The 19320-nt window shown below is 40.4% G+C and overlaps 1 protein-coding gene across 2 annotated transcripts; it reads left to right on the top strand.

Moving 5' to 3' along the window:
• The first annotated feature begins 617 nt into the window (after positions 1-617).
• Positions 618-19219, top strand: si:ch73-61d6.3 (occludin). 2 transcript variants are annotated; one of them, XM_018695689.2, is made up of 9 exons: positions 618-882; positions 5060-5655; positions 7419-7610; positions 8415-8582; positions 12790-12953; positions 14848-15066; positions 15666-15837; positions 16663-16704; positions 17012-19219. In XM_018695689.2, exons 2-9 carry the CDS (start codon positions 5080-5082, stop codon positions 17111-17113), a joined length of 1635 nt encoding a protein of 544 aa, XP_018551205.1. In that variant the 5' UTR covers positions 618-882; positions 5060-5079; the 3' UTR covers positions 17114-19219. The 2 variants fall into 2 exon arrangements, with proteins under 2 accessions (XP_018551205.1, XP_050933228.1); XM_051077271.1 differs by lacking the exon at positions 618-882 and adding an exon at positions 4877-4978 and having other exon boundaries at positions 5095-5655.
• The last annotated feature ends 101 nt before the right edge of the window (positions 19220-19320 follow it).

Here is a 19320-nt window from a genome sequence, read left to right as displayed (position 1 = left end):
CGTGATCAGTGAGGATGAAAGAAAACGCCAGGGATTTAGAAAAGATGAGAGTTCAGCACTGAAAAGCTAACATAATAAAACATGTTGATCATCTTTTGTCTACATAATGCACACTGCGCACAGGCCAAGGGGTCAAAGGATCACTGTGCTGGAGCCTCTGTTTCAAGTGACTGAAATACTTCTTGTTAGAAAGACAATCAAACAAATATCATTCAAAATGACCACAAAGAGACACAAAACTACCTTGGAGAGATTCAAAACACTCACCAAGATACTCAAAGCAACTTCATAGAGACTCAAAACTATAAAGATGCATAAAATGTCTACAAGGAGATGCAAAATTACAACAAAGAGACTTGTAACAACCACAAAAAAGATGCTAAATGACCACAAAAAGACAAAAAATCAGCCTAAAGGAGACTCAGAATGAATATACAGAAATATGAAACTACTAAAAAGATACTCAGGAGTAATATAAAAAGGGACTCTAATGTTGCAGGGGTTGGGGCCCATCGTCTTATAATCCGTCCATGTGTAAACCGCAAAAAGGCCGACCTCTAGCGGCTGAAGCGCGGCGGTGCGGTGGTGTTGTGCGGTGGGCCTCATCACCGCGGACAGGCGGGACAAAGCACTTGTTCAGAGGCTGTTGGTCTGTGCGGAAACCGTTGTCTCTGTCTCTGCCCGGGACAGGATCTCCAAGCGGAGTCACGACTTTTAACGTTAAAGAAGTTCACACTGAAGTTAAATCAGAAACAGTAGCTACTTTCCTCACGGACATAATATTTTTCCTCAGCTGCTTCCAAACTTCCACAGTTTGGGAAGTTTTCACAGGAAACAGGGACGTGCAGAGCTCAAGTCTTCATTCCCCTCAGCGATTCTCAGGTAAGACAACACTGAAGGTGGATACAAGTTATTTTAAAAGCAGCATGTGAACTTATTCTATCAAACTGAACCTGCATGAATGTGTTTTACTAAACTGTACTCCTGATACATCCTGAAATATCTTTGTAAACACAGCTTTAATAACGGTAACTTCGACAGGTGGATTCCTCGTGTTGTTTCCAAATCATTTTACGCACTGGCTGCTGACTTACCGTTTGTTATTGATCACAAAGGAATCAGTTTAAGACGATTTATTCCCGAAGAACACCAAGAAAAAAGATCATAACAGTTGTAGCCTGTATTATTATTTACAAAATCTGATGTCTTTTTGAATTAATTGTGGCTTTGAATACAATGTAACGTGACAAATTCACGTTTAAAGCAACAATAAACAAAAGAGTAGTCCCACAACCGAAAATCACAACACAGGTTCACAACCTGAAGCTTTCTGCAGATGATGGTGTTGAACGTGTCTGTAAACCCAGATAAAACTGGTCAGATTATGTGTGTGTGGTCAGAAAAATGACTGATTAGGACTCAGTGTGGCATCACTGTACCTCTGACATTAAAGACCAGAGGTTTGTGATGTGTTACAGACACTCAGGTGTCAGTTTATTAGTGTTGATCCAGCTTTGTGGAGGCTGTAGTTTGTGGTTTTGCTTAATTTTATGACACTACATTATACTGATAGGTGTTTCTGTTTATTTCTGCATGTCAGTATAATTTGGATGGGCAAAGTATTTGGGATATTTTGTTTGTCATTCTCTTGATTTAATCGCCTGGTGTTTATGAGAAAGAAAGTCAAAGAAAATAGTGTAATATCACAGTTAGTCCAGACTGATGTATTAACACTGTTTAGTTCAACCAACAGTCCAATACCCAAAGATGTTTATTCACAACCTAAAATCTAGGGTTAACAGATTATTAAAGTTGTTACAGGTTATTTTTTCATCAATTGACTAATCAGTTAGACGACTAATTGTTTCAGCTCTACAAACTGTTAAAACACTGCATCGTATAACTCGGTACAAGTCAACAGCTCCGCACACTCAAGTCTCCAAAATAAGTCAAATCAACACTTCTCTAAAACAGTTTCAGTTTGTTTTTTGTTTTTTATTAGAGGTGTACCATGTCCATCCGTGTGTTTATTTCCACAAATCTCACTGTGTTTTTTTTATGATTCAGGAGATTTTTCAGTGGGTTGTTTTTTTGGGGGTCAGGAAGTCTTGGCTGACTCCTGTGTGTGTGTGCCAGTGGGTCCCGGCCTACACGGGGCAGGGGCCTAATTGTTTTTGACAGATGTGAGACATGTGACTGTATGACTGGAATTCCATTGTCGGCAGCAGATGATAGAGTCTCTGTGTTGTAGTGGAGCTCAGGCTGTGGCTGGTGGGTGTCTGACCTGACCTGTGACGGTCGTCCAAGCGCTGAGCTTTCTGTCCAGCTTGAAAATGAATTTTGTGAGACAAACATCACTGTACTACTACTACAACTACTACAATCACTACAACTACTACTACTGCTGCTGCTGCTATTATTACTATGATACAAGTGTTTTGAGTAAAAATACAGTACACTTCTCCTCAATTTCTTGTATAAGTGGTATTTTTCATTGTAAAATAAGCCTCTGATTCTTATTTTGACTGATGGACTCATCTTTTGGTCCATAAATTATCACAAAACAATGAGAAATCAGCATCTTAGTTTTTGCCCAAGTTAATGTCATCTGATGTCTTGTTTCGTCCGACTAACAGTCCCAAACCCAAACATATTCAGTTTATTATCATTTTAGAACAAAAAAGAAAGAGCAAATTTCTCCATTCAATGAACAGGAACTATTTAATGTTTATCATTTTTGGTTGATAAATGATTTTAACCATTACTTGTTGCAGCTCTAGCTGAGTTTAGAAAAACCTCATCTGTGATTTCTTCCTTCTAAAAAAAATCACTTTACTGTTAAAAATTCCCACCTGATTTCATTTGGAAAAGTACAAAGTTTTGAACCCAAATTTCTCATTGTCCTTGTCAGGTTTAGAGGAGTTAAAGATTTAGATTTTGAAGATTTTAAAGCCTCTGAAAAGCCACCTGAAGAACAGACAGGTTAGGCTTGAGATACTGCACGTTTCCTGGTGTAATGAAGTAGAAAATATTCAATGTGTTGAGTGTTGAACAGAGTTGTGAGGTTTTGAGCTTTATCTGTGGAACTGCATTGCAAAAGACCTTGACCCCCAGATTGTTTCCTGCCAGTTATCGATATAATCAAACACTGCAGAAGGAAATAAACTCCAGTGGCTCAGGGGACAGGCTGTTGATCAACAATAAGAGACACCTGACACCACTGCGCACATGTGACCCATCCACCTGTCCTCCCCTGTTTCTGTCTCTTTTCCGTCTTACTCCACTCAGGAGCAGCACAGAGGAAGCCTTGTTTGATCCTCCCTAGACAGTGCCCCAAATTTTTTTTTTTTTTTTTTTACCCTGACTCCATGGCAACACTGTTCCTGTGACGAGCAGCCTTGACTTTTTGCCCCTCCTGCTCCCAAAACAAAGGCAAGAAGTTATGGAGGGATGGACAGGAGGGGGGAGAGGGAGAGTTGGGGGACAAGGGAATTGTGGAGGGGGATGAAGGATATGGAGGAATGAGGGAGGGGATAATGGGAAGGTGTCTGGGATGGAGGCCCTGAGGCGAGACCTCCGCTGCAGTGCGTGCCAGAGTCCCATAAAGACAGGAGAGTTATTACCCAGGACTGTAGACTGTGGGCAGTGCCAGGGACTGTGTCTCTCTCTGTGTCTGTACTGTGCCTTTAAACTTCTGAATGGCCATTACCTCCCTCACAACATGCCTTAGGAGGAGAAAGATGCAGATGAAAGATGTGCTTTTGGCTTTAAAAATCAGACCTGTGATGCCACTGGAAAATAGACTTCAGTAGGCAGGTTACTTTTCAACTAATTTATGAATTAATCATTACTAAATTAAAAAGATATGAATTAAATAATACATTATGGGCTGCAACAAACCCTTGTCAGTTCTCTTCATCAGTCATTTTGTCTATAAAATTTCTTTAAACAATATAAAATGCCTTTCACAGGATCCTAGGTGATGAATTCAAATTACTTTTTTGTCCAACCAACAGTCTAAGACCTGAAAGATAATGAAGTAACAGCAACATAAAAATGTCTTTTTGGAAGCTGGAACTAGAAAATTTTGCAGTGAAAATTTTTATTTAAAGTGTTCAAGTGTCTAAAGTTTTTGATATTTTAAGTGATATTTTATCAGGGAAGAATAAACAACAATAATAATTGTTAAGTGCAGCCCAGGAATCATGAATCAGTTCTTCTAACATGTTACAGTCTGTTTTCAGTTTACAGCATTGACTTCATATCAGTCTGAGATTACAGTCGGAAAATAAGGAAAACGTCAAATGTTCTCATTTTGTGTCCTCTAACAGTAACTTTGTCCTGCTGTTTGCATGCCTGCATGTATGCAGCCCACTCTCTGTGGGGCTCTGTGTAGAAGAATGGGCATTGTTAAGTCGTATACACTGTGGCCTTGGATGTCCCTCTGCAAGATTTGTAACAGAAAGAAAACAAATTTTTTAGCTGGAGTGAGTGAAATGTTCAAAGTCTGGCTGGATGTTGTGGAGGCTGAAGAGAGAGAGAGAGAGAGAGACTCCTACAGCCTGTGAAGAGGCAAAAAGGAAAGTATTGTTGTTTGGCTGCGCTCTCCGTCCTGGTGCCGACGTCTCCACAGTGATTCTGATTTTACTGGTTCAGACCTCAAGGCCAAGGTCATTCCTCTAATATTTTTGTTACCTGTTAACTTAGGAAAGCAAGTTATGATATGATGAGTGATGAACTGTCTTTTCTCAGTGAAACCAGATTTACTCAACCTGACAGAAAGAGAAAATTGCACAAACAGCCCTAACATGTGCCCTCTTAAATCACACTCCCTTGGAAAAAGTAAACATTTACACTGGTCTGTTACTAAGCCTCATTACCAAAGACAGTCACGCCTAACTCTCCCATATCTCTGCACGTAATGAGATTACTCATATCACTGCTGCTGGAAAACACAGAGCTGGACAGCTCTTCCCAGGTTTGTGTGGTACACTTTGCTCTCCTGGCTATTCATAAACTGTTTTTTTTTTTTTTTTTGGTTTGTTGTCTCTGTTTACAGTTTCCTGACATCTCTGAGTGATGTTTGACAAACAGCACTACGAGAGTCCGCCTGTTTACAGCCCTCCGTTCACCCCTCCATCCAACAACGGCTTTGGCCCTCCAGGCAGCTTCCATGGCCCTCAGAGCGATTACAACGCGTATCCGCCTCCGCCGGGATCTTACTACATTGAGGACAGACCGCAGCACTTCTACAAATGGCTGTCGCCCCCTGGGATCATCAAGGCCATGATGGCTGTGGTGATAGTGCTGTGCGTGGCGATATTTGCCTGCGTGGCCTCCACTCTCATGTGGGACTACCAGTACGGATACATGGGAATGGGTTACTATGGTTCCGGGATGGGCTACGGCAGTGGATACGGGGGCAGCTACGGCTCGGGATACGGAGGTTATGGGGGTTATGGAGGCTATGGCAACTACTATGGCTCCTACATCTCACCCTACTCAGCCAAAACTGCCATGATTGCCATGGCAGCTATTAACTTCATAGGAGCGCTGGCGTTCTTCATCGCCAGCTTCTCTAAATCCAACATGGTGCGCACCAGGAAGTTCTTTCTGGCCCTCCTGATAACCAGCATCATCATGGCTGTCCTGCAGGTAAACCCCAGCTTTTCCCACATTTCCATCACTAATGGAGTCGTCTCATGTAGCAGTGAGCCCAGTTTTAGTGTCAAAGGATAATTTGACCTATAATTTGGCCTCACTGTTGGTATCAGGCTGCGCTGTCATAACATGTCATAAAACATGACAGTGGTAATGTGGTGACTCAGTCATTAGAGCTAAAAAGATTTCCCAACAGGGGATCAATAGTGCAAATATTACTGAGCCCATGTGGCCAGAGCAGGTGAATGACATAAACATAAACAAAAGAGTACAGACATTTAAAATGGAACAGCTTGTCACAGTACAACAATGTTGTTTAATGGTACTTTTAACATGTCATTGTAAATTGTTGGTGTATGTATTTTCTCGTTGAGTTTTGCATATCATGCTTTAATGTGTGTATATATTGTCAAGTTTTGTGCTTTGTGCTGCTCCTTTCTGGCTCAGCTCAGGCTGGGGATCGTGGCATTGGTCCATGCTGTGTACTTGTCCCTTCAGAAATGTTGTATACAGTGCATTTAGATTACCACATTACAAAATAACAAAGTAGTTTATCTCCTCCAATGACCTTTAGACACCAAATATGCCAAAAGATACCCACTCCCTAAAACAAGTTTTTTATCATCATCCATCTAAAGGAAATTTAGGTGGAGGACAATACACGCAGTTCATTTTCAGTCTCACCTAAATCACATGTTGCACACATATTGGGCTTTATTTCAATTTTACCTTTTTATCCTCTTGTAGCTTTTTTATGATAATATGTGAAAATCTTGGTTTGTACCTTACATTAGCAGCATGAGCATATTCCTGCTGAATCATCTCACACTGATGTCCAATATTTGAGATTGTTTTAAAGTCCCACATCCCAACTAACAGTCAAAACTGTGGTTAACGCCTAGCTCTGTTATGAACGGTATTTAAATGTGCATGCTTTCAAAAACCCTAAGTACCAGAAATATAATCTGAAACAGAAGTCTGTGTGCACATTTGAACTCTGGTCAGATCTCAGTGTTCGACTCGCGAAGTTGGTTAAAGCACACATTCATACAGATGTTCATCCAAGACCACAGCCAGATGTTTATACTATGTTTAGTATATAATACTACTGTAGATCCAAATTTGAAAAGATACTGGTCTTTCCGGGACCTAATCTGTTGATTTTCCAACCTAATTGGGATTTAGAGTTTATATATATATATGGACAGAGAGATTTTAATTACAGTAAATTTTCATAAGTTAGCAGGACTTTGGTTGTTAGTTTTTGCATGTGAGGGTTTTTCTTTTCTGCTGCTCTTAAATACTTCCAGCCTGTTTGTAAGTTCTAATTCAAATAGAGTTTATATTTTTTCTTTACCCTGCAGGGCTGTTACAGTTTATTTTTGCTCAGCACATCATCAGATTCAGTGTAGATAAATGTACCACACACCAAGCCTCTGTAAAAATGTGGATGTTTTCAGATGTTTCCAGCTGATTAAGCTCCAACAAAGCATTTATCACAGATCGAATAGAAAATACTAGAGATTCATCTGAGGTTTGTTAGTGCAAAATGCAGAGTCTTTGTACTGTACCCTTCACACTGACAGTATGTTCACTGAGGTGATATGATTGCTGCTGCTGATCTTACAGCGTTGTCTTAGTCACATTTGAATACAGAGGAGCACAACTTTAATTCTTTTTCAATAAGAGACTGACAGATTTTATAATTGTAAATATCACTTTGACTGAAAATGTATTAACTTCACGTCTCTCCTCAGGGCATCATTAACATCGTCTACATCGTCGGAGTGAACCCCATGGCCCAGAGCTCATCCAGTATGATGTACAATCCGATGCTCATGATGTGTCAGAACCTCTACCAGACCAGCTACTCACAGATGGGAGGAGTGGGAGGCTTCCCCATGTACAACCAGTACCTCTACCATTACTGCTTTGTGGACCCACAGGAGGTTTGTAATATTGTTTACATATCGAAGATTGGATGAGTGTAATCTCCAGGATAATTCCAGGATAATCATCTACATGTAGTAGTTTGGCCTCACTTGAATATTTGTTTTAAATTCATGTTGCTCTGGTTGTCATAGTTTTATGGAAGATTAGTTGAATGAGCATTAAAGGCCACAAAATATGCATTTATTATAGACTGCAAGGTGAACGCTTACAGATAGATTAATTATGACTGCGAGTATCAATTTCAATAACTTATTTTTTATTGTTTGGTCTATAAATTGTCAGACAATGGCTATTAGAAGTATTAGTGATGTCTTCAAACAAAATTACTTTTGTTTATTTTGTCTGAAAAACACTCCTAAACCCAAATATATTCAACATACAGTAAGTAAAACAAAGAAAAGCAGCAAATCCTGACAATTTAGAAGATGTAACAAGGAAAAGTTCTCTGGTTTTGCGTAATTATTTACTTTAATGATTTATTATTTATCAGTTTTCTGTTGATTAACTAATTGTTTCAGCACTAAAATGACTGGAATCTATGTGTATGAAATCTATGAAAAGTACTGCGTAAAGCTGCTTCCAATGATGGAGATGTGAGATTTGTTCTGTACTGTTTTGTAATGGTTTCTGTTACAAAGCTTTTGCTACATCTGTGGTACATGCAGCTACACATTGTGATATGTATTTTCCTCAGTGACCTCACATACGTACTTCTTGTACCAGGATAAACCAGCTTTATCTCAGAGCTTATCTACTGCAGAACTTTTTCAAATTTCATTCCCATGTTTTTGCTTTTCTAGGGAGTTGCCATGGTGTGTGGATTCCTGGTTGTAATCGCTCTGGGTGTTGCAGCTTTCTTTGCACACAGAACTAGAGGGAAGATCTGGCGCTATGGGAAACCAAACATCTACTGGGAGGAGCCTCTGGTCGGAGGGAAGGCCTCAGAGGGCAGAGATGTAGAGGAATGGGTAAGCAACAACAGGACGGTAGTCACAGTTTAATAAGACTGGGTTTACATGGGATTTACAAAGAAAAAAAAAAATCATGTTTCGACCCAAACTGACCTGGAGTTTGTGCATGCACAGCTTGCAGCCAAATGAACAGGGTCACAGAGAGTTTAAATCCAGCCTAAGGAACAATGTTCACAGACAGATTTGATTAGATGGCAGAACGATCAACTTCTCTTTGGTGATTTTTTTCTTTCTGCATAGAAAATTCAGCCACCAAAACTCTCCTGGCATAAGCTTTGCCCCCTCTGTCACCAAATTGCGTGACTTGCTGCTGTATCTCAGGATAGTTTCTACCCGTTTATACAAGACAAAGTAGGTAAGTAGGTAGGTCATCAGTGAGGTAGTCATCCCACTTGAGTAGTCATCAGTTATATAAAGACAGGTTGGGTGATTGTGGTGATGCAGCTGCAGTAAATAGCCCAAGCTGAGACCAGCACATTCCCATGGTTGGGTCATCTCTTGTTCTGCTATTTTTAACATGTAACCATGCTGTGTGTCCGAATAGACTTTGTAATGTTGTGCACCAGTTTACATCTGTCATATGTTTTTATTGCTCATCTTTATGAGCTGAAAGTCCAAAAGAATCATCATACGTGCAGATCCTCGTCAGTCACACTGCCTTCAGAGCATTTCCTCTGACTGAGTGACTTTGTTCAGGGTCAGGGCTGATAGCAGTTGGTGATTGTTTGCTCGTGGCCTGCCACCTGGTTTCACTCTGAGTAATCATTAACCACCTGAGAAGATAGTAAGCAGGCTGGTTTCTAGAGAGCCACCTATGTTTTTTTTTTGTTTTTTTAGGTCAACACTAGTCATCTGTGACTGTTACCTGAGATATGGACTGAGACTTGACCTTCCTCTTTTCAAATTATGCTTGTTTCATACTGTGAATGACAATGAGTTAACATCAGAGGCTTAGGTTTGAAATTTAACCAATGGTCATAAACACTGTGTACACTTTGTTCCAGGCAATATTTATTATTTTGTAACCTAAAACGTGTCTGATGAATATATATATTATAATATATATTAGAGCACACAATGATGCATCGTCCCCAATAGAGTGTCAACATCCAGTGTTTGTTCAAACATGGTGCGGGTGAGTTCAAGAACACCTTCTATTTAACCATGCTAACATGCTAACTGCTAATGTTAAGTTGATACTTGTTACGTGTTCAAACATTTAAACTTTTAGCAGATTTTTCTTCAGGATTTTATAAAGTTGATGAAAGGCTAAGCTACCCTGCTCTAGCCAGGGAGTTATACATATCTGTAGCTTAGCTCTACTAAAGAAAAACTAAACAGGCATGGTGTTATGTTGGATTATATAGAGCTGTTTGTTTTTTTAGAGAGGTTGTCATTGTCTGGGACGTGGCATCATGCACACAGAGGTGCACAGGCAGGGCAGAGTAGATGAGACAAGCTCAGAGTGAAGCCTATGACTACCACTGGTGTCTAATAATGGAGCCATGCTCACTGACGTCGTCAGACTTACTGTAGTGATGAACTGTACGCTGCTGCTGTATTTAGAAACTTGACAAACCTTGAAATGTGCTCAGGATTATAAAAGTTGGAGAAAAGATCATTGTAAACAGATACTCGTTTATTCAAACTTTAAAACATGTGCTGTGTGTAGGCTGTGAAACATATATGACTTTGCTGCCTGGAGACGATATCTCCACAAAAGCAGGTCAGCCAAAGTGTGTCATTATTGCATCGTCATGTTACTGTATGGCCGACATACATATTTTTATCTTTGTAACAGGTTAAACAAACAGGGTTCTTGGTGTGAAAGAGTTTCCACCTTGCCCTCAGTTTCCTCATATTTCCAATAATCCACTCTGCAGTTTTTTTTTTTCTGTCCTTCGTTGCTGCGCTACCTGCATCTGCGCCACAGAATGACTCATCGGGCTTGTTTGGCTCCTTTAAACACAAGGCCAGTGACAGTCTAAGGCAGTGGTTGGTTTGAGATTGGACCCGTCTCTGTTGCTGAGCTCGGGGAGGTCTGGCTCGCTCTGATGACCTCACACACTGGCCTCATTCAGCCCACCCGGAGGGGGGGTGGGCTGCATTGTGTCTGCTGCATGAGGTCATCAGAGTCGGTTTCTGCAGGGCAGTCTGCACTGGAAACACTGGAGTGCTGCACAGATGTAGAATGAAAGCATCCTGCACTGGTTTCATAGACGTGCATTAAAACATCCATTTACTGTAGAGAGAGCAAATGCAGTTCTAATCAGTAGTAGAACATCCATCAGTAAACTTTTAAAAGTCTGTGAAGACATTAATGACGTTAATTAACATTAAAACTGCCACTTGTGATGTAAAAATTGCATTCTTCCAAATTATGATTTCAATACAAGAGCAGTTAATCATTCAACCCTAGCTTAGAGCTGTTTCCAATAGTTTCACTGTATCCAATCTTAATTTGTTATAAGTGTTCACACCAGTTTCACAACACCCAAGTGCCATCATCTCTGGTGAAGCACATGCCTCCAATTAAGAGTGGTTTTTGGTATTCAAGTAGACATTTTACAGCTTATATAAATCTTGATGTTTGCTTTTTTCCACTCTTAACAGTGCTTCATGTTCACATTTATACCACCTCTCCTTGATTTCTACCTGTCTTCATTCTAATTATTCTTTTATTGTACATCTCCCTCCTTTTGCCCTCTCTACACTTTTCATTCCTCTCTGCTTCATTCACCATTCAGTCTCCATGACTCTCTCTCAGCCTCCTGACTTTGCTCGAGCAGGTCTGAGACTCTCAGACATTCTTACTGTGCTTACATGCTCTGCTCACAGTGCAGCCCGCTGCTGTGCTGCACACTGAGAGGGCATTGTTGAGATTCTTGTATGAACTGCACTCTTCAAACAGGATTCTCCTGCAGCTGCAACAAGAGCAAAACCCGCAACCCACCCCACCCACCATGATTGTTGTTTTTTGGGGGGCTAGGCTGGTGTACAGATCTGCTCCTGCACTGTGAGGAATTTAGGAGATGGCTCAGTTAATGCACCACCCAAGAAACCAGAAGAGGAGAATGTTGGAAGGCTTCTGAACGGCGGGGAAATAGTAAAAGAAATTTTTTCCTTACTGGCCAAGGGCTAGTGCTGAATGCACATTGGAGCGTCCCTGTGCAAAGGCAGTAGATGTCAGATGTCTTATTTCAGAGGAAAATAATCATGTACATTACTCCTGCCCTGCACAGTTTGCACATACCAACCATTTTCAGGATTATTTTGTGTACAAAGGCAGATATTGTACATATTGAGCTTCACTTAAAACCTGCTTAGTCATTTATACAATTAATAATCAACAACTCACACTCAAAGAGTCAGGCCAGTTAATGTTCCAGGTAGCAGAAGAACAATAGTACTTGTTTGAAGTTTCGACTCCTCTGCTTCATGTAGCGGTTTAGTAAAAGGCATCTAATGATTGATAAACTTACTGGAAGAAACACTGCCCACCCCTGTGGCCTTCATTGTGAGGAATTCCCTCGTGTGGGCCATCTGACCTCACAGGAAGGACTTGGAAATACAGACTAAGGCGAACTTATTTACATGACAGACACTGTTTCCTTTTGTTTGAAGAAAGAAAGGAGGAGCACATCCGTTCCAGGTGCTCATGAAGACGTAGAATAGAAGTAGAAGTGAAAGCAAAGCTGGAATCTGTTATTTTCTGTGTGTGTATAATATTCCTCTAACTAATCGTTTTAGGCTATAAGGCTGTCAGAAGCAGAAGGGAAAACTATCAAATGCTGTAAACAAGAAACTGTGAATGATATTATATTACAATCTCAATGTGTTTATTTTTACAGTTAGCCTTTAGTCAGCCTTGTTTTGATTCTCTTGACCTTTTCGAGCACAGTGAACCGAGCAGATAACCCACAGTTCACTTAGGAGCTGGACTCTACCGTCCAATTACATGCCTCACTGCTCTCTCAAACTTTAAGCACTAATTACCATATGTTTGCTTCTGGTGTCGAGATAGCTTTTTTCCCCTCCTAAGGTTAAGAGCTAAGTAAGACAGGAGAATATTAATGGTTTCTTTAACAGGATGTCACTCAGCGAATGAGCCTGCTGGTGCATCCTGCTCTTTGTGAGTGTTGTTCGGTTGTTTGTTTGCGTTTGCTGAGTCCATTCCTCCTGTTTGTTTTCCTGCCTGCTGTAGGTGAACAATGTGGAGGAAAGCCGCAGTGTTCAGGACGCCCCTACCCTGCTGGTGTCGGAGAAGGGGGGCGGGCTGCTCAACGCCTCGGCCAACAGCGTCATCTCCTACCCCCCGGCCAAGGTGGACAGCAGCTCCTATAACGGAGACACCTTTGACAACAACGAGTGGGTGACCCTGTTTTCTCAGCCCCTTTTCTGTTTTTTTATACTTTTAATTGTTGAAAGTGTATGTTTTTCTTAATGGAGCCTGGTAGTGACATATTTTGTTGTGGACAAATGCCCATTGGATTACATTGCAGCAGCTGTTTGCGGTGTCCAGGTACACTGTTCTTGCTCAGTGCTGCACTGATTCCCTATCAATAATTTACACCCACAAACATGGGAAAATAAAATATTGGCGTTATCTTTTAAGAGATATTTCAGCAATGAATGAATGTCAAACAGATGTGTGGAAGGTTCACCAACAGGTGTTTTTTAAATGTCTTTTTTAATTAAATTTCTATTAAGATAGAGACTGCGACATATTATTCTGTTCACTGTAAAGCAAAGATCCACACAATCAACTGTTCAAACATGTGACACACACAAGCAATATCTAATCACTGCTCTGTTTAAAAGCCCACAAAACCATATTGTCCTGCCCTGTGTGTGCGTGTGACCTTTGAGCCTTCACTGGATTAACTTTCCCTTGTTTTTCTTTTTTTCTCATGTTCATTGAATTCTCTGGAGAAAAAGCAGGATGTTTGTGAACAAATGTATTTGCTTTTCTTCAGAGCTAGAAATGATTTTCTGAAGGACCTTGTTTTCGTTTGCATTAATATCCTCAGCACTTCAGTGTGTGTGTGTGTGTGTGTGTGTGTGTGTGTGTGTATGTGTCTAAAGTACACCGCTCTTTACAGTTTGTTAACCTTTGAAAAACAAGTTCACTTCATGACAGATATATTCAGAAAGATCTTAGAACAGAGTGTACAGTTTCTGAGATTCAGAGTTGTTTCTAAGCATAGAATATCATTATTTTGATGATTTCCTCCCTCACAAAGTAAACAAAAGCTGGCATTTTCATAAGCTGAAGAATGTAAGCCTGAAGACCTTCCCTGTCCTCTGCTGCTGACATAATGTGGTCCCCCTTTTTTTTTTTTGTAAGAACTTGTAATATCTGCTCCAGTGGATTTAGATTCCTCTGCAAATCCCTGCAAACCTACAAAATTGAGCATGTCTCCCCCTCTTGTTATGAAAGAGCTGTACCTGCCTCCTGGTCACTGAGAGGTGTCCCACATGGCACAGAGTCAAATTGTAGGGTGTGAACAACAATAATCATTAGTGGTTCAAAGTGTCTACCTTCCCCCATATGGCATCTGTCTGGGCCATATCAGTAAATGTTTGTTTTGTTTATTCACCTCTCACATTGGGCCATTCCTACACTTCCTGGTGTTATTTGGGTCATGATGTTCTTGGAGGTTCATTTCTTCCTCTTATTTATTCCTTTTATTTAGTCAAATTTAAAGTTGTGTGTGACATGTTGTAAGAGGTTTAATGTACTTTAACTGTACTTTTGTACACTATGAAAATCACGTAAAGACATAAAACACCAAGTAATTGATGGTTCCAGTAGTTTAGCAGCTCTCAAGAGGAGCAGTTTGCTCTTCTAGGAGAAAAAATGTTGTTTATTTGTTTTTTTTTGTTTTTTTTAGAAGAAGAATATATTGTAATGTCCTTGGAAACTGAAGTATTTCTATCACTCATTAAATATTCATGATTAACAACAATTGAAGTCAAAGAAAAAGATAGGCAAACAAGAAAAGAAGAGCAAGGTCAAAAACACAAATTCAGAAATGTCTACTGAGAAGTAACCCTAACTGTGTGTTTATGTCACTTATGGTTAAAAGCTGATCGTAAAAATATGTTTTCAGTGCCTTTAAACTTAACCTCAGTCTTTCTCTTGATTCCAGGAACAAGACTTATCACCAGTTAATTATCAGCTCTTTCATTGGTCCTATCGTAGACCAGTTGAAGAAGCTGCCTCTAATGATTTTCTGATGTCTTTGTCGCTTTCCTGCAGGTACTCAGAGAGAACCACCAGCCGGCCATCGGAGGTCTTCTCCCATGGCGGAGGGACCAGCTCCAGCCCTTCAGAGGAGACAGGCGGGGGACGCAAGCCCTCCGCCAACAGGGGCAAGAGACGCAGACGTAACCCGGAGCTGGACGAGTCTCAGTATGAGACGGAGTACACCACTGGAGGAGAGACAGGCAATGAACTCGACACAGAAGAGTGGGAGAGGTGAGAATTGACCACAACTACGCTGCTGTATCTCTGGATTAGAGATGGAAATGTCATTAACCAAGAACTCAGAATGTAGATGCAGTCAATACTGTCGCTCCCTCAGGACCAGACCTAAATTCACTGATCTGAATGAAACTGTAAGCTCAGAAAATCAAGCTCACATGAGTTAACTCACAGAGAAAAGCAGCTGGAATATCTTTTAGTTTCAAGCATAAAACTGTGAGTAAATAGATGCTTAAACAACAGAGGATGGAAAATGCTACAGTCTGTATATCCCTTGCTCTGTCCAGGAGAGTAGCTAATCCTCTGAGGCATGCTGGTTCACATGGACTGTGCTGAGGCATAATGAGAGAATTGGGCCAAAGGTATGAAACATGGGAGTCAGTGTAGTTTATGAGGAAGTATTCTTATTTGGCCGTGGTTGGACTCACCATTATTAAACCAAGCACTTACAGCATACACCTCCCTAACCTCTGCAGTGTGTTCCCGTGCTTCAGCAGTAAATCTGATAACCTCAGGTCTTTCTAGTGACTGATGCAAGTTTATCTCTTGATGCTGATGTCTCCCCCTCCCCTCTCGCTCTCCTCCTCCTCCAGCATGTATCCGGAGATAACCTCTGATGCTCAGCGTCACGATTATAAGAGAGAGTTTGATGCCGACCTGAAGGAATACAAGCGTCTGTGTGCTGACATGGACGACATCAACGATCAGATGAACAAACTCAGCCGGCAGCTGGACACACTGGATGACACCTCTGCCAAATACCAGGTCAGATATGCACAGCACTCACCTCTGAAAGTCACGAGAGCTTTAGTTTTCAAATATTCTCCTGCCCCTATCCAATAAAAACCTTGTAATACTAGAATGGCAAAACCAAACAATCCTCCATGTCTGTCCAGCTCTTATAATAGAAAAATTGAGGGAAAAAGGAAGTAAGCTGATTATTTATTTGATGTATCCGTCCCTTTGACAAGATCCACACCAAAATTTAATGTGTGGTGGAGGTAAAAAGCATAATGAGCTTTAATCCATAAAAAATGAGGCCAGCAAGCAAAGGAGGGGATCTCCCCTCCCCCACTGAAACTGAGATGCTATTATTTTACCTTTAATGAAAAAAATATCATTTGTCTGTGCGGTATGAGCAGCAGGAAAAAGTCAAATGTGGCCACTTTGACCTGAGTGTCACAGTGTTCTAGTCCAAAAATCATTGATCAACATGTGCAAAAAAACACATGTAAAATACAACATTTTTGTTTGTATGTAAGGGAGACATGTCGCCTCAAAGCAAGAAGCTTCCGGGTTCAAGTCCCGGTTTGTTCTCTCTATGCCTGCGTGGGTTCTCTCCAGGTACTCTGGCTTCCTCCCACAGTCATGCATGTTAGGGTAACTGGTAACTCTATATTGCCCCTAGGTATGAATGTGAGTGTGAATGGTTGTTTGTCTGTATGTGTTGGCCCTGTGATGGACTGGCGATCTGCCTACAGGATAGGCTCTAGACCTTTGTGACCCTGTGAACAGATATGGAGTATAGATGATGGATGGATGTAAAGGAGACATGATCATAACCAATGTTTTTCCCCATTTTTTCCTCAGGCTGTAGCAGAGGAATATAATCAACTAAAGGATCTGAAGCAGGTGAGGAAACATCTCTGATGATGACACTCTCTAAACTAAACTTAATAAAGACTTATTATGTGTGGATTTATTATTACAGTTTTTGTGCGAAACATTCAGCTTCAAAATGTCACTTAATTTATTTTCCATTTTCCATTTGCTCATAGATCTTCTGTAATTGCTTTGAGTTCTTTCTAACCTTGTCCCTGCCCTGATATTTTCACTCTCTAGTATTATTGAATAACACCGTGCCATTGGCAGTGAATGTGCATGTATACACTGCTGTGTAAGAGTTAAATGACTCATTGGTGCTGTCTCTGCTCTGTAGACGTCAGACTACCAGTCTAAGAAGAGAGAGTGTCGCAGGCTGAGACACAAACTGTTCCACATCAAACGCATGGTGAAGGAGTACGACAGGAACCACTCGTGAATCCACTGAGTCCTGACTCTCAGCTCTATAATCCACACAGCAAACACTCACAGACACGGGCCAAGATACACTCCAAAATACTGCAAAGACTCTGTGACATGCTGAGACCAAAGTTACCTGCACAGCACCAACACACACTGGATACAGAGGGCCCCATTTACACACACACATAGGGAACATACTGTTTGTTTTGATAATAATGATCTAAACTTGTGTTTCCTTCATTTCCTGATCAGAAATTTCTGAATAACTGCTTTTACAGAAGAAAATGGAAGCAGGACCCTCAGTTGTAGCCACAGCAAACACTGCCATTCTCTAAAAGGCCCAGCTCATTGTTTGCAGGGTGCAGCCACTTGAAAGGTTGTTTGAAAGTGACCTGACCTTCAGTCACCTGTGATAACACTGTGCCTGGTTTCTGCGGCTCTGTTTGCTCTCCAGATTGGCAACTTTTCTTTGTTTTATCTCTCCACAGATAAAGAGGTGGAACAGTATTGTAGAGAATGTAGTAATGGGCGAGACAGGTCGCTGGGATCAAACATGCAGTTTCTTTTAACCCTTGGCATGATGTTATCTTTGTCTCAAATGAACTTTTAGTCGTGCTTTTCTCATCTTCTGCGTCAGTGTTTGTAACTAACTTCAGTGTCAGTGGAGTTAACTGCTCTCTGCTGGGACCATGTGTATTTTTCCCGCATACTGGCTTTTTTTGTGTCTGAGCTAAGACGTTGATACCGATTGTCGTAGATGCAGCGAGACCAAAAAGGGGATGAACTGGCCAATGAGATACATGTGACATTATTGTGTTGTATATACGTTTAATGAATCTTGTTCATACTATGCACCAAGAACAAATTTACAGTACGTATCAGTCTATTAGAATCAGCAGATATCTTAGTATTTGTGACATTGTCTGTTATTTGTACATACTACCACCCATAGTGGCTTGTTTTTTAATCAGTGGTCATTCAAAATATGCTTAAGCTATGCAGAATAGTTAGACAATTTTTATATTGTTTATCATGCACGCTTCTCAACAAACTGGAAAACATGTGTCACTGTTTCTGTCTATAAGCTAAGCTCATCTTTTCATTTGATTCTTCACCAATGAAAAAGACCCTCATCAGTAATTTTTGCATTAATCCACGTCATGTGCAAAGTGTTACGATCTACTGTACGTGATGAAATTGTTCAGACACACTTTTGATTTCTCATGCGTTTGTATTTTTATGAAGTACATTGTTGTCATTTTACAAACCATTTGCGAGCCATTTATTTTTGTATGAATTTATTTTCTTCGATGCTATTATAAAAGACCATTTTTTGTAACTGTATACTTCCATATGGTATGGTGTCTAAAAAGTATTGAATTCAGTCAGTAATAAACATTTCTAATTCTCTAAAAATTAGTTAAACCCCTCTTTTCTGGCCTTCCTGGTTTATAGATATCTGTAGCTCTGTGCATCTGCAGTGTGCACCCAGCAGGGAGAGCAGGAGGACTTCTTGATCCCTGAGAGTTGAAGGTGAGCTGTTACTGCCCTCTTTTGGTAAAAATCACTGAAAGCCTTGAGCAAAAGCTGCTCAGCACTCAGGTCAAATTCCATGTTATATTACACTATTGTACTAGTTTCCATATCATACTAATTGTCTACAGGATTTGCCACAAAAAGTCATGATGTTAATTTTTGAAGTTATCATTTTTACCACTGGTAGCACTTTCTTTAAACGCTTTAATGACATAGAAAATAATCAGCAAATGTTCTTCTGCCAGTGTGGGAACCAGGTCTGATCTTTAAGTATTAATGGGTGCCTCAGCTACTCTCAAGTTTAAACAAGAGTTAGTCAGTATTGTGTGTTGAACAAGCACAGAACAAGTAGTTGATAGTGAACGAAGAATAACAGACGCTTTTATGGCAGTTTGGAAAAACTAATGTCACTGTAAACATTTGTGTTTAATGCAGTATTTATGTCCAATGTCAAGTCCTAAGTCCTAAGAGCCCACGTCTTGAGACACCTCGTTTTGTCTGAGCAACCATTCAAACTCAAAAATATTTAAGATCATATATTCATTATGTCATGAAGCTGGAAAATATATGCTGCTTGATGAAAAGACTTGAAGAACTGATTATTAAAATTCCTGCAGATTAATTTTCTTATTTGACCAGTTGTTTCTGGGAGAGTGATGTGCACAGGTTCTACACTTAAATACACAA

Source organism: Lates calcarifer, linkage group LG17, assembly GCF_001640805.2.
Source record: "Lates calcarifer isolate ASB-BC8 linkage group LG17, TLL_Latcal_v3, whole genome shotgun sequence".
NCBI classification, from domain to species: Eukaryota; Metazoa; Chordata; class Actinopteri; family Centropomidae; genus Lates; species Lates calcarifer.
This window is presented reverse-complemented; position numbering and strand designations above follow the sequence as displayed.